The sequence below is a fragment of the Mustelus asterias genome, chromosome 2 (genome assembly GCF_964213995.1).
Source record: "Mustelus asterias chromosome 2, sMusAst1.hap1.1, whole genome shotgun sequence".
In the NCBI taxonomy this organism is placed as follows: domain Eukaryota; kingdom Metazoa; phylum Chordata; class Chondrichthyes; order Carcharhiniformes; family Triakidae; genus Mustelus; species Mustelus asterias.
Genome location: NC_135802.1, coordinates 88,036,117 through 88,049,407, shown reverse-complemented (window position 1 = coordinate 88,049,407; position 13,291 = coordinate 88,036,117). Strand labels below are relative to the sequence as shown.

The window sequence follows — 13,291 nt, the reverse complement described above, 5'->3', positions numbered from 1 at the left end:
TGCTATTTGAACCTTGGGTCTCTGGATGGCTCCTGCAGTGATATTATCACTATTGCACCATCTCCCCAAATTTATTGATATGATCAGTTCTCAATTTTATAATAATCAAACATTTAAAATGTGCATTATTTTTGCTATTGCTATCTTGAAAAGCAAACCTGTGGGCACGTCAAAAGCTACTAAAGGACTTTATCCTCAGTGAACCAGCGAAGAAAAACTTGCACCTGCTGAAATTTTTCTCAAAACCCATGTTTCATGTTTAGGACTCAAGAACTCTGAAACAAAGAGTGAGCTGCAGATGAGTAAAGGAGTCCCGTCTCCTTCTGTAACATCTTCCCATGCCAGCACCAATGAGTCGGACGTGGTTCAGTTGAAGGATATTGTTTGCTACCTGTCGCTACTGGAAGGAGGACGACCGGAGGACAAGCTAGAATGTATGTATGCTGTGTATATTATCAACTTCATCTACATAAAGCTCTTGGATGTTATAAGCATGGAATTTTCTTAACAGCATTTGAGCAAAAATGGGACTAGATGTGTAAATGAACTTGCTGCTGATCATCTACTGAAGTGACGGTAATCAATTGAGCGATGCCATGTAAGTGGCCCAATGGCATGGGGGTTAGCACTGCTGCCTCACAGCACCAGGGCCCCGGGTTCGATTCCTGGCTTGGGACACTGTTTGCGTGGAATCTGCACGTTCTCCCCGTGTCTGCGTGGGTTTCCTCTGGATGCTCTGGTTTTCTCCCACAGTCCAAAAGATATGCTGGTTAGGTGTATTGGCCATGCCAAATTTACCCTCAGTGTATCCGAACAGGCGCCGGAGTGTGGCGACCACGGGATTTTCACAGTAACTTCATTGTATTGTTAATGTAAACCTACTTGTGACAATAAATAAACTTAAAAATGAGGGAATGACTGTGGATAGATTATTTTGCAGTGACTAGCATCCTGACTGCTTAGAATAAACTTGATCTGTTTGCTAGTACAAAACTAACCTTTCTAGCTTTTGCTTTGAAATATATAAGAGCAAGTATATTTAGAAACATGCTTTTCACTCTGATTATTGTTGTATATGGAGAATTGATGCCGGGAAGCAGGAGGGTTAAACATAACGGAACTTTATTGATAGAGTGGTGCTCACAACATGGTTGTTTCTTAACTCTGGCAGTCTCATGTGCTAGCAACCCATGGCACCACTTCCGGTGAATACATGAATATTTTAATACATGGTGCTTGGTGCAGCTAACAAGAATCAAAATTAATACATAACATTTCATCCCCCTTTAAATTGAACAAATGAGCAAATTCAAACAAGTGCTAGAATCATAGAAACCCTACAGTGCAGAAGGAGGTCATTCAGCCCATCGAGTCTGCACCGATCATAATTCCACCCCAGGCCCTATCCCTGTAACCCCACACATTTACCCTGCTAATCCCTCTAACCTACACATCCCAGGACACCAAGTGGCAATTTAGCATGGCCAATCAATCTAATCTGCACATCTTTGGAGTGTGGGAGGAAATCGGAGCACCCGAAGGAAACCCATGCAGACATGGGGAGAACGTGCAAATTCCACACAGACAGTGATAGAGGCCGGAATTGAACCTGGTTCCCTGGAGCTGTGAGGCAGCAGTGCTAGCCACAGTGCCGCCCCACTGTGAAATTCCCCTAGTCACCACAGTCCGGTGCCTGTTCAGGTCAATGCACCTAACCAGCACGTCTTTCAGAATGTGGGAGGAAACCAGAGCACCCGGAGGAAACCCACTCAGGCACAAGGAGAATGTGCAAATGCCACACAGACAGTGACCCAAATCGGGAAGTGAACCCGGGTCCCTGGCACTCTGAAGCAGCAGTGCTAACCACTATGCTACCATGCTGTCCAACAACATTAATAATAATCAATAAGTGAGATGGTCTGTAGGTCATCATTCTCGGAACTGTTCAGGGCAATCCTCTGGCATCATCTTCCTTGCACAGATTGTAACCTCTGGTGTTTTCATATTTGCATGAATATTATCAAATATTCGATCTCATCATCTTCATGGATATCATCAATAGCTTTATCTTTGATCAGATCATTCAGCTCGACGAGAAAATACAGTTTTTCCAGGGCATACTGATCGATTGTATCCACACTGTTGTAGACAAGGATACTGTTGATTTGACTGGCGTCACCATTGTAACTAGAGGTTGACTGTGCTTGGTCTGAAGCTGAGGTTTTGACTTTCTCAGCAGTGTGTCAGGGTTTCAGGAAGGTTCAGGTCAGGACTTTATACAGTTGAATCTGAATTATCAGCAGCTTCTACCTCCAGCAGATTAGTTCTCTCCACCAACAGCTGGTCTGTATGCTTCCTCCAGATGACAGTATCTCTGCTTTGGATGGTGTATGATCAGTTCCAGTCAGTGCAAGGATCATGGCAGAATTTCTTTCCTGGCCAACACTCTTTTTACCTTGGTGGAAGACATAACGTTTTGCTTTAATTTCCTGCCATTCTACCTGTCCTTGTTGTTTCTGTTGAACGATTTCATTCATTTTCAGAGGTTTCAACAAATTGAATATGGAATGTAGTTGCCTCTTCGTCATTAATAATGCAGGCGAGATTTTGGCCGTTAAAAGAGCGGTATTCCTAGACATTAGTAGGGATTGGTTAAGCCATTTGATCAGTGAACCTTGTTCCCTTGTTGTTCTCAATGTGTGTTTCATGGTTTGGACAAAATGTTTTGCTAATCCATTCATAATGGGATGGTAAGGTGCAGACGTAAGATGCCAAATACCATTGTGCCACCATGCTGCTGCGACTTTCAGCTTTGCTCAATGTTCAAGGCACAAAAGGCAATGGGTCTTTCTTCACTCGACAGCATGGTGATAATTATCTTCTTTGTCCTCCCCTCCTGAAGGCAATCATTTGTCACTGGGCTATGGATCCACAGCTTTCAGGAGCCCTTGATATTTTGTGCAAGTGCCTTTGAGAATGTGAGCCTTGATAGTGAGTAATGGCAGGCTGCTTGATCCCAGGGACATTTGCAGCCAAGCACCATTCTGTCTCTACCCAATGTCCACATAACAAGCCTACTTTCAACAATAGTCAATGAATATTAAGCAGAAACCAGAGGCCAATTGTCACGGTTCTATCATTCTCAGTTTTTGTCAGATAAATGTGTGCAGCCTGGAAGTTATCTTACTAGTGGGCACAGATCAGTTATTTAATATCTTAACCAGATGAATGGCTAATATTTATAGAGACAGTGTTACACATCTGAGTGTATTTTCAGAATGTCTGCCTCACTTGGCAGTTGTGCAGATTGTGCTGGAGGTCATGATTTTCTGATTATGTATTTGTCACTGGCTGAAACTCCTCTCCTACATTTATTCTCAGAAAACTGCTTAAAACCAACATTAAGTTTTGTAAATGTACATTCTGATTTGTGGGTGGTTGCCATTTACATGCCCTGTAAACCTAGAAGCTAAAGCAATAAGAATGGTGGATAGAATTTAAAGGGAAGAATTATTGAAAGATTTTAACTTGGATTTCGTCTCAAACAAATATGGCAGCACAACTTGGTTTTGACTTTTTTTGGAATGGAGACTAAATTGTTGAGATCATAAATCGCATTGAAGTTTTGAAGGTATTTCGTATAAAAGGGTGATTTTCATGAATGCATACAACCACCTGGAGTCAAAGCTGACAGTCATGTATGTCAGGAAGCTGTTGGTGTGGGTGTTTACTTTTTATTAATTCTATCCATTAATTTTAAATGCTGTGAGCAGCACACCTAAAATTTCTTGATATTTGTAGCCTGAAATTCTTCACTTGAATCCCAACAGTACAGAAGGAGGCCATTCGGCCCATTTAGCCTGCACCGACAACAATCCCCCTATCCCTGTAACCCCACATATTTATCCTGCTATTTCCCCGCCCCCCTCCCCCTGCCCCTCCAAAACTATGGTGAATTTAGCATGGCCAATCAACCTAACCCACACATCTTTGGACTCTGGGAGGAAACTGGAGCACCCGGAGGAAACCGACGCAGACACGGGGAGAATGTGCAAACTCCACGCAGACAGTGACCCAAGCCGAGAATCGAACCTGGGTCCCTGGCGCTGTGAGGCAGCGGTGCTAACCACTGTGCCGCCCGAGTATCATTCTTTGCAAAATATAGCCTATAAAGTAATACAAAATGATGTTCTGATTGTTTATAGCGGCCCTTGTACACATGAAAAACTAAATATATTTGTTGAAAATAACTGGCAGCACAAGCTATTTTACTGTTGTACTGCAGCTGGTGAGGAAAGTGTTGGAGCTGGATTTTGCAGTCAGGAAATCGGCAGTCCTTTTAAAATTGATGGGTGTGACCCAGATGCGGAAATCTTGCTCTTATTTCTGACAGATCCCATTATTGCTGGTGGGGGAAAAGCGAAAATGCTGAGTTCAAACAGACCCCATTTTGGCTGGTAATGACAGCCTGAAATAACCACACATTTTACTTTTGTTTTAAGTCATAAGAGGTTATTGTTTGATGAAAGCCACTGAAATAAAAGCAAAAGCTGCAGGGCTGTTCTAGATTATCTGACCTTTGATGTACCATGAAATGGAAGGCCACAACGATTGGCCATTCATGTTGTACTTCTCATGAACAGATATACTTGTTACTCGGTACCTGCAAATGGAATGAATTCGCTCTTTATTTGGCATGCACAAGATAATGATGTGATAAATCTATCCCATTAAGATTTGGAGATTGTATTTTGGCGTTTGAAAATGCAATATTCATTCCACTGCATGTAATACTGTACAGATAGGAACAATGCCAAGTTTAGCATAAAGCCTGAGTGTACATTGATCCGGCGTATGTGACAACACAATTTTTCCAACCCCAAAATCCATGCTTTTGATATATTCCAACCCCAACCCCGTGCTTTTGATATATTCAACCAAAGTCAAACCCTCCTTTTCAGTCCCAACACACTATATTCATAATGGTAACAGTCTCCATTTTGCACCTCCACAAATGCATGTTTTACTTCCAGAACCTTATAACTGGGCACATGGTATCAAGTAAGTGATATGGGCTGTGTTGTAAAGATGCATAAGAGGTCAGGACAAGCCCAATGTTTGCATCAGATGCCGAGATATTTAAAAATGCTGACTTGCCCACACACACCCATGCTGGCCGTTCACTTTTTATACTCTGCCATAAGTGGACCACCATTTTTGGAGGGATTTTTCAAGGCTTCAGAGGTTGACTTATACTCCATCATCTACAGTAGTTTTTTGCTGGCATTTGATTTGGTTACTTGCTGGAATAATGATCCATGCTGACTCTCCCTTTTCAGCGTCTTGACTTTCCCCTCCCACTGCATCTTTTATTCATAACTGTGTTGTTAGTATTGTGTCCTGCTTGTTGTCTGCGTTACCACTAATTTGTTTATCCACTAAAATAAATAAATTATGGACAACACTTAGTAATGCCAGCAGGGAGTTTATGGAAATAATCTGGGCATCCTGGAGTTAAAACACTGTGCTTCACCCCATCAGATCTGGTGGAAGTATAGTAATCAATGATCCTTTAGTCTCCAAGAGTACAGGATTTTTTTCAGCAAAGACAATTCCACCCAACAATTCAGTACTTTTGTAGTGTATTTTCCGAAACAGGAGCAGGGTAACCAAGATTCTACCGGGTAAATAAAGACCAGGCACTGATAGTATCATTTATAACAATGTAGAGCTTTCCTTGTGAATAACAAGTCAGTAGTTATGCAAAGCCAACACCTTGGTGACGAGGTTGGGTTAAGAACATGGATGAGAAGATTGTGGATTATTTAGAACTGTAGGGTAAATTGAAGATGTATGAATTTGATTCGCTCTTTTAACTTGCCCAGTCTCCACTCACCCAGAGTTCATGCATGTTTGTTATTAGCCAATGGGGTGGAAATTGGTTGTGTACAATAAATGCAGAATAAATCTAACCCTGTCAATTCCCACCCCATCAACATAGTGATAGAAGGGGTCATTGGATTTACTACCAGTTGGCTCTTGCACAGAAATAGCTGGCTAACTAATGCTCAGTTTGGGTTCCCCCAAACCACTCTACTCCTGGCCTTAATACAGCTGTGGTCCAAACATGGACATAAGAGCTGGACCCAAGAGGTGAGGTGAGAGTGACTGCCCTTAACATTAAGGCAGCATTTGAATCTATGACATTAAAGAGTCCGAGCAAAAGTGGAGTCAAAGGGAATTGGGGAAAACTCCCGTTGGAGTTCAATTATCTCAATCCCAGGACATCACAGCAGGAGTTTATTAGAGCAGTGCCCTAGGCCCAATTTTCAGCTGTTTCGTCAATAGGTTCCCACTCATCATGTTGCTGATGATGGTATTTAGGATTCAGCCCCTAATTTACCTCACCCCACCCTCACACACCTTCCAATCATGCCAGCCACACATACCTCTGCATGCCTCCACAAACCTACAGCTATTCAGATAAGGCAGGCACATCACCCAAGCACCGTGCTCCCTGGCATTCTGCCCTCTCGCTCTTACAGGAGAAGGTGGCCCACAACTGGAGAGAGAGAGCCAGAACACCAGCGGATGACCAAGATGCCTGCGTCCCCATAGCACCTCTAAGGAGTTGGTGCTCAGGATTAGCAGATCTGCCAAGACACCATCTTGACACTGAGGCGAATGGAAGAGCCAGCTGAAATTTGACAAAGGGCAGCACACCCAACTTAGAATCCATCCTTTCAACTATAGGGGTCAGCAGCATGACAACACCGCACCCCCCTCGTCCCCGGCCAACCCACGATAGAGCATCTGCAGGTCACTGTTGCATCCCCCACTGCAGCACAAGGGGAGACCTCCTGATGTCTCAGTTCTGCAGTGGAAGCTCAGACAGAGGTCATGTGATTCCCACTTATGCCCTGCATCCCAGACTGGTAAGAAGTTTCACAACACCAGGTTAAAGTCCAACAGGTTTATTTGGTAGTAAATACCATAAGCTTTCGGAGCACTGCTCCTTCGTCAGATGGAGTGGATATCTGCTCTCAAACAGTGCACAGACACGGAAATCAAGTTACAGAATACTAATTAGAATGCGAATCTCTACAGCCAGCCAGGTCTTAAAGGTACTGACAATGTGGGTGGAGGGAGCATTCAACACAGGTTAAAGAGATGTGTATTGTCTCCAGACAGAACAGCAAGTGAGATTCTACAAGCCCAGGAGGCAAGCTGTGGGGGTTACTGATAATGTGACATAAATCCAACATCCCGGTTTAGGCCGTCCTCATGTGTGCGGAACTTGGCTATCAGTTGTATGGAGTTGTACAGGTGGGGTGAAATCCCAGACTGGTGCCAGCATGGATGCACATCTCCGTGCTCAGAGGAACAAACAGGCTCTTACAGCAGTCCACAAAACTGCGCTTCAGCAGATTGCTGAGTTGTCACATCGCAGGAGGGGCACTGGCACAATGGAGAACAAATCTGTTGTCCTCTCTCAGGGTGGGAGCATTCATGCTCCCCTCACTGCTGTCCTACCAATGCCTTTGCTGCTGCATCTCACCAGCCAGCCAGCCAGCCCAACCACCTCAATGTGTGCCAAAGTGGTGCTGTTGGAAGCTGGCCCCTTGAAGTCCAGAATAGCACGGAGGACATCCTCTAAAGTCACCCCCCAGTGACAGTCAGCAGCCTTACAACAGCCAAGTTGCATCTGAAGCTGATAGCTCTATCCAGGGGCACTAGGAAAGGCAAAGGCACCTGCAAGGCAGGAACGAAGCAGAAGCACGAGAACAATTAGTTCTGATTTTTTTGGTGCTATAAATGTGCTGCTGGATAAAATTGTTGAGCTAAGGATTTTGCTGTTGGCTTTTATCGATATTGTCCAAGGGACTGTGTGATGGGGAGTGTGGATTGGCTGTTAGGTTGGGGAATGATTGATCCATGCTCTTGTATGAGTCTTGTAAATGGCCCAGTGGAGGGAATTCTTGTGCTGGGCTGGAGCTGTACATTTACAATGTGCAGTTCCTATCTGCTGCCACAGTAAATGCAGCCACATTGCACAAACAGGTTTTCAGATTGACTTTTCACCTTAGGAACTACCTGGTATTTGGGAAAAGCTTGAATTATATCTGGATGTGATTTAGTGCTGTTTTATTTCTTTTGTGAGCACCATTTCAATGCACTTGCATAAGAAGGAAAGTGGTCTTTTCCATTTATACTGTGCTCCCAAAGAAGAAAAGTAGAGAGACAGCATCCCCTGCTGGAGATTCACTGCTACAGCTGCAGCACTGTCTCACAACCAGCAGTGGTCAATCTTTGTAGGTTAGTTTTAACACAGTGAAGTAAAGTTTATTTATTAGTCACAAGTAGGCTTACATTAACATTTTAATGAAGTTACGGTGAAAACCCCCTAGTTGCCACACTCTGGCGCCTGTTTGCATAAACTGAGGGAGAATTTAGCATAGCCAGTGCACCTAACCAGCACATCTTTCGGACTGTGGGAGGAAATCGGAGCATCTGGAGGAAACCCATGCAGACATGGGGAGAACGTGCAAACTCCGCACAGACAGTGACCCAAGCTGGGAATCGAACCTGGATCCCTGGCGCTATGAGGCAGCAGTGCTAACCGCTGTGCCACCGTGCCACTCCTGGGATTTTAATATGGGTGAGGGCATGGGTTTGAGTACAGGTGGGGTGAAATCCTTCTAAAATGTGAACACTTTGGGAAGCTGGGTCCAACCAACCGATTTGTGTGTTCACCTGCAGTATGTTAAGCTGCCAGTGAGCAAAGACCCTCGATAGAGGCCAGCTGTCAATTTCAGTGTGTTATAAGGTGAATTACAGGCACATTGATCTGAATTTTGTAGTTTAACTTTGGCTCCATGGGTCTCCATTGAAGAAAGCCCATTACTGGAATTTGCCATGACAGTAAGGAGAGCATAAGGAGAGCAAAAGGAGTCACTCAAGTGGACTGAAGACATTGAGGAAAAATGCCAATAAACACAGACCTCAAAGCTGTTTTCTTACTTATATGAAAGACTTTGTTTGTAGTACTTGCGCTGAAAGGTTATTTTATACACTTTGGGAGTGGCATCTACACTTTCCTATCAGATCAGTATGGGTGTCGTTTATGCCGTGTTACTTGGGAACTCGGATCAGGTTGAAGATGACCTACGAACAGCAGGACCTGCGGCACCAATCGGCTGTTGCACATCTACCTCACAGCTCCACTGGACGCGTGGGGGGGATCAATAGTGAGGTGCTACCTTGCACGAGACCACACCCGCTGTACAAGATCCACAGGCAGTGGTTAAACTTCCTCAACATGTTGGATAACCAGTGTCTCAGAAGGTTCAGGCTCTTGTGTTAGGTGATGGCAGACATTTGTAACCTGTTGAAACAGGACTCATTGCCAAGTGGATCTGACGGCCAATGCTTCACCAGTAGCTGTCAAAGTCACAACCACCCTCAACGTCTTTGTCACTACCCTTCCAGGTCTCTACTTTGTAGGATCACCCAGTCAGCCGTCCACAAGTGCATAACCCTAACCCTAACCACGGGTGACTGCTGGCTTATTTGCCAGAGTTGCCAATTTTGTCAACATCCTTGCGATAATGCCAGTCAGAATCGATTTTGCATCCCTGACTGGCTTTCTACAGATACAGGATGTTCTGGGCTGCACTCGTGTGGCAGTTGAGATACCAGATTACCCAGGAGTGTTTGTCAATTCCAATGGCTCTGACTTCATCAATGTTAAATGCAGGTGTGCACAAAATTCCCGGGCAACTGCCATAATACTTTCATCTTGTGACATTCCACCTTCCCTGACCACTTCACATCTCGAAGCAGAGTTACTGGCTGGTTACCCAGTGGCAAGGATATACCCACTTCAAATATACCCACTGACTCCTCCCAGAAATTCGAGGAGTGCAGCTCAGGGGAAATGCAATGAATGCTGTACGGTTACTAAATGTGCATCAAATGAGTCATCGGCATGTGCTTGTGCTTCACAAACTTGCATTTATTTAGCATTTTTCATGACCATCGGATGTCTTGAAGCACTTTATAGCCACGGAAATACTTTTGAAGTTCGGTCACTGTTGTAATGTAGCAAATGTGCAGCAGCTAACATGTGCACAGCAAACCCCCACAAACAGAGATGTGATAATCCATTTCTTAATGTGGTGTTGATTGAGGAATAAACATTGGCTAGGACACCAGAGGAATGCCCCAGCTCCTCTTCAAAATAGTTCCATTGGAGCTTTTACATCCACCTCGGCAAGCAAAAAGAGTCCTGAAAAGCAGCACCTCGAACAGTGTCGGATTCTCTTGGTACTGCATTAAGAGTGACAACCTCGCCCACTTCAGCCCACCACCCCCCTATTGTCACCTCCAGATCACCACCCCTCCTCCCCTCCCCCCGCCAACGACATCACTGAAATCTGCCTGCCCCACCGTTACTTTGAACTCTAGCCTCCATTCTGCTCCTGCTTGATGACTGACTGCAAATCCTGGCTGACAGTTCCTGGATGTGGGGCACCCTCCCTCATGGGTTGGAAGCCACAACCTTGGTCAACTAGCTGTTTGACAACCATAGCATCTGTTGATGCTGCACATGTGGCCACTTTTTCCATGGATGAAGACATCACCTCAAAGGTCTCGGCATCATGCATGTATCCATCAATCTCAAAGGGGCTTGATACAAGTGAGTGACTTGCTCGGCCATTTAAAAGTCAGCCACATTGCTTTGGGTCTAGAATCACATCTAGGCCAGACCAGGTAAGGATTGCAGATTTCCTTCCTGAAAGGACATTTGTGAACCAGATGGGGTTTATCTCAATCAACTCTGTTACTGAGGTGAACTTTTAATTAAAGATTTAAAAACAAATTATTTAAATTCCACCCACTGTTGGGCTGAGATTTGAATCTGTGTACTCTGGATTACTTGTCCACTGACTTGATCATGAGGCCATCACCTTCCTTGAGGTGAGAGTGGCTGCCCTTGATTTCAAGACAGCATTGGACTGAGTGTGGCATCAAGGAGCCCTAGGAAGATTGAAGTCAATGGAAATCAGGGGGAAAGCCCTCCACTTGTTGAAGTCATACCTAAATCAAAGCAAGATGGTTCTGATTGTTGGAGGTTAATCATCTCAGTCCCAGGGCATCGCTGCAGTAGTTCCTCAGGGTAGTGTCCTAGGCCCAACCTTCAGCTGCGTCATTGATGACCTACCCTCCATCATAAGGTCAGAAGTAGGGATGTTTGCTGATGACTGCACAATGTTCAGCACAGGCTATGTCCTGTTGTCTTAGACTCCCCATCAAAGCATTATCTCCGCCTGTTGTGTAAATTCCTTTCAAAATCCTAAAAACTCCAACAAATCACCCATTAATCTTCTTTATTCCAAGGAATGCATGCTTAGTTTATGTTCTATCTCCTCACAATTGAACACCTGGACTCTGGTAATATTCATTGGAAACAACCTCCCTGCTTCTATCTTATCTATTCCCTTCATAATTGTATTCGTTTCTATAAGATCTCCCCTCATTCTTCTGAATTCCAATGAGTATAATCCCAGTCAAGGCAACCCTCTCAACTCCAGAATCAACCTAATGTACCTCCTCTGTGTCCCCTCCAGTGCCAGTATATCCTTTCTCAAGTAAGGAAACCAAAACAGTACACCGTACTCCAGGTGTGGCCTCACCAGCACCTTATACAGCTGCAACATAACCTCGCTGTTTTTAAACTCCATCCCTTGAGCAATGAAAATTCCATTTGCCGCCTTAATTGCCTGCTGTACTTAATACATGAGACAATAATAAATCAAATCAAATCGCCTGAAAACCAACTTTTTGTGATTCATGCACAAGGACACCCAGGTCCCTCTACACCGAAGCATGCTGCAATTATTTATCATTTAAATAATAGTCCATTTTGCTGTTATTCCTACCAAAATGGATGACCTCGCATTTACCAACATTGTACTCCATCTGCCAGAGCCTTGCCCACTCGCTTAAATTATCTGTATCCCTTTGTAGACTTTCAGTGTCCTCTGCACACTTTGCTCTACCACTCATCTTTGTGTCATCTGTGAACTTTGACACACTACACTTGGTCCCCAACTCCAAATCATCTATGTAAATTATAAACAATTGCGGTCCCAACACTGATCCCTGAGACACATCACTGATCGCCAACCAGAAAAACACTCATCTACCCCACTCTTTGCTTTCTGTTAGTTATCCAATACTCTATCCATGCTAATACGTTAACCGTAACACCGTGCACCTTTATCTCATGCAGCAGTCTTTGGTGCGGCACCTTATCAAATGCCTTTTGGAAATCCAGATACACCACATCCACAGGTTCCCCATTGTCCACCGCACTCATAATGTCCTCAAAGAATTCCAGTAAATTAGTTAAACATGACCTGCCTTTCATGAACCCATGCTGCGTCTTCCCAATGGGACAATTTCTATCCAAATGTCTCGGTATTTCTTCCTTGATGATAGATTCAAGCATTTTTCCTACTACAGAAGTTCAGCTGACTGGCCTATAGTTACCTGCATTTTGTCCTTTTCAAACAGTGCCATCACATTTGCTGTCTGCTGGAACCACCCCAGAGTCCAGCAAATTTGGTAAATTACCACAAGTGTATTTGCTATTTCCCCCGCTATCTTTTAATACCCTGGGATGCAGTCCATCAGGGCCAGGAGACTTGTCTACCTTTAGTCCCATTCGCTTGCCCAACACTACTACTTTAGTGATGATGATCGTTTTTAGATCCTCATCTGCCATAGCCTTCTTGTCATCAATTTTTGACATGTTTTTGTGTCTTCCACTGTGAAGACCAACACACAATACCTGTTCAATGCCTTGGCCATTTCCTTATTTCCCGTTATTAAATCCCCCTTCTCATCCTCTAATGGACCAATGTTTACCTGAGCCTCTCTTTTTCATTTTATATATTTATAGAAAATTTTGCTATCTGTTTTTATATTCTGAGCTAGTTTACTCTCATAATCCATCTTACTTTTCTTCATAGCTTTTTTCATGGCTTTCTGTTGACCTTTAAAGATTTCCCAATCCTCTAGTTTCCCATTAATCTTTGCCAATTTGTATGCATTTTCATTCAATTTGATACCCTCCTTTATTTCCTCAGATATCCATAATTGATTATCCCTTTTTCTACAGTCCTTCCTTATCACTGGTATATACTTTTGCTAAGCACTATGAAAAATTGCTTTGAAAGTCCTCCACTATTCCTCAATTATTCTACCATAAAGTTTTTGCTCCCAG

At 43.9% G+C, this 13,291-nt stretch overlaps 1 protein-coding gene across 6 annotated transcripts in view; it reads left to right on the top strand.

Annotated features, from left to right (window-relative positions):
- The window catches only part of dgkb (diacylglycerol kinase, beta), a 679,678-nt gene that overhangs the window by 133,454 nt on the left and 532,933 nt on the right, over positions 1-13,291 (top strand). For all 6 annotated transcript variants that reach the window (XM_078228107.1, XM_078228097.1, XM_078228136.1 and 3 more), the window contains one exon: positions 293-434. In XM_078228107.1, coding sequence (XP_078084233.1) covers positions 293-434 — 142 coding nt within the window. The remainder of the gene's footprint in view (positions 1-292; positions 435-13,291) is intronic.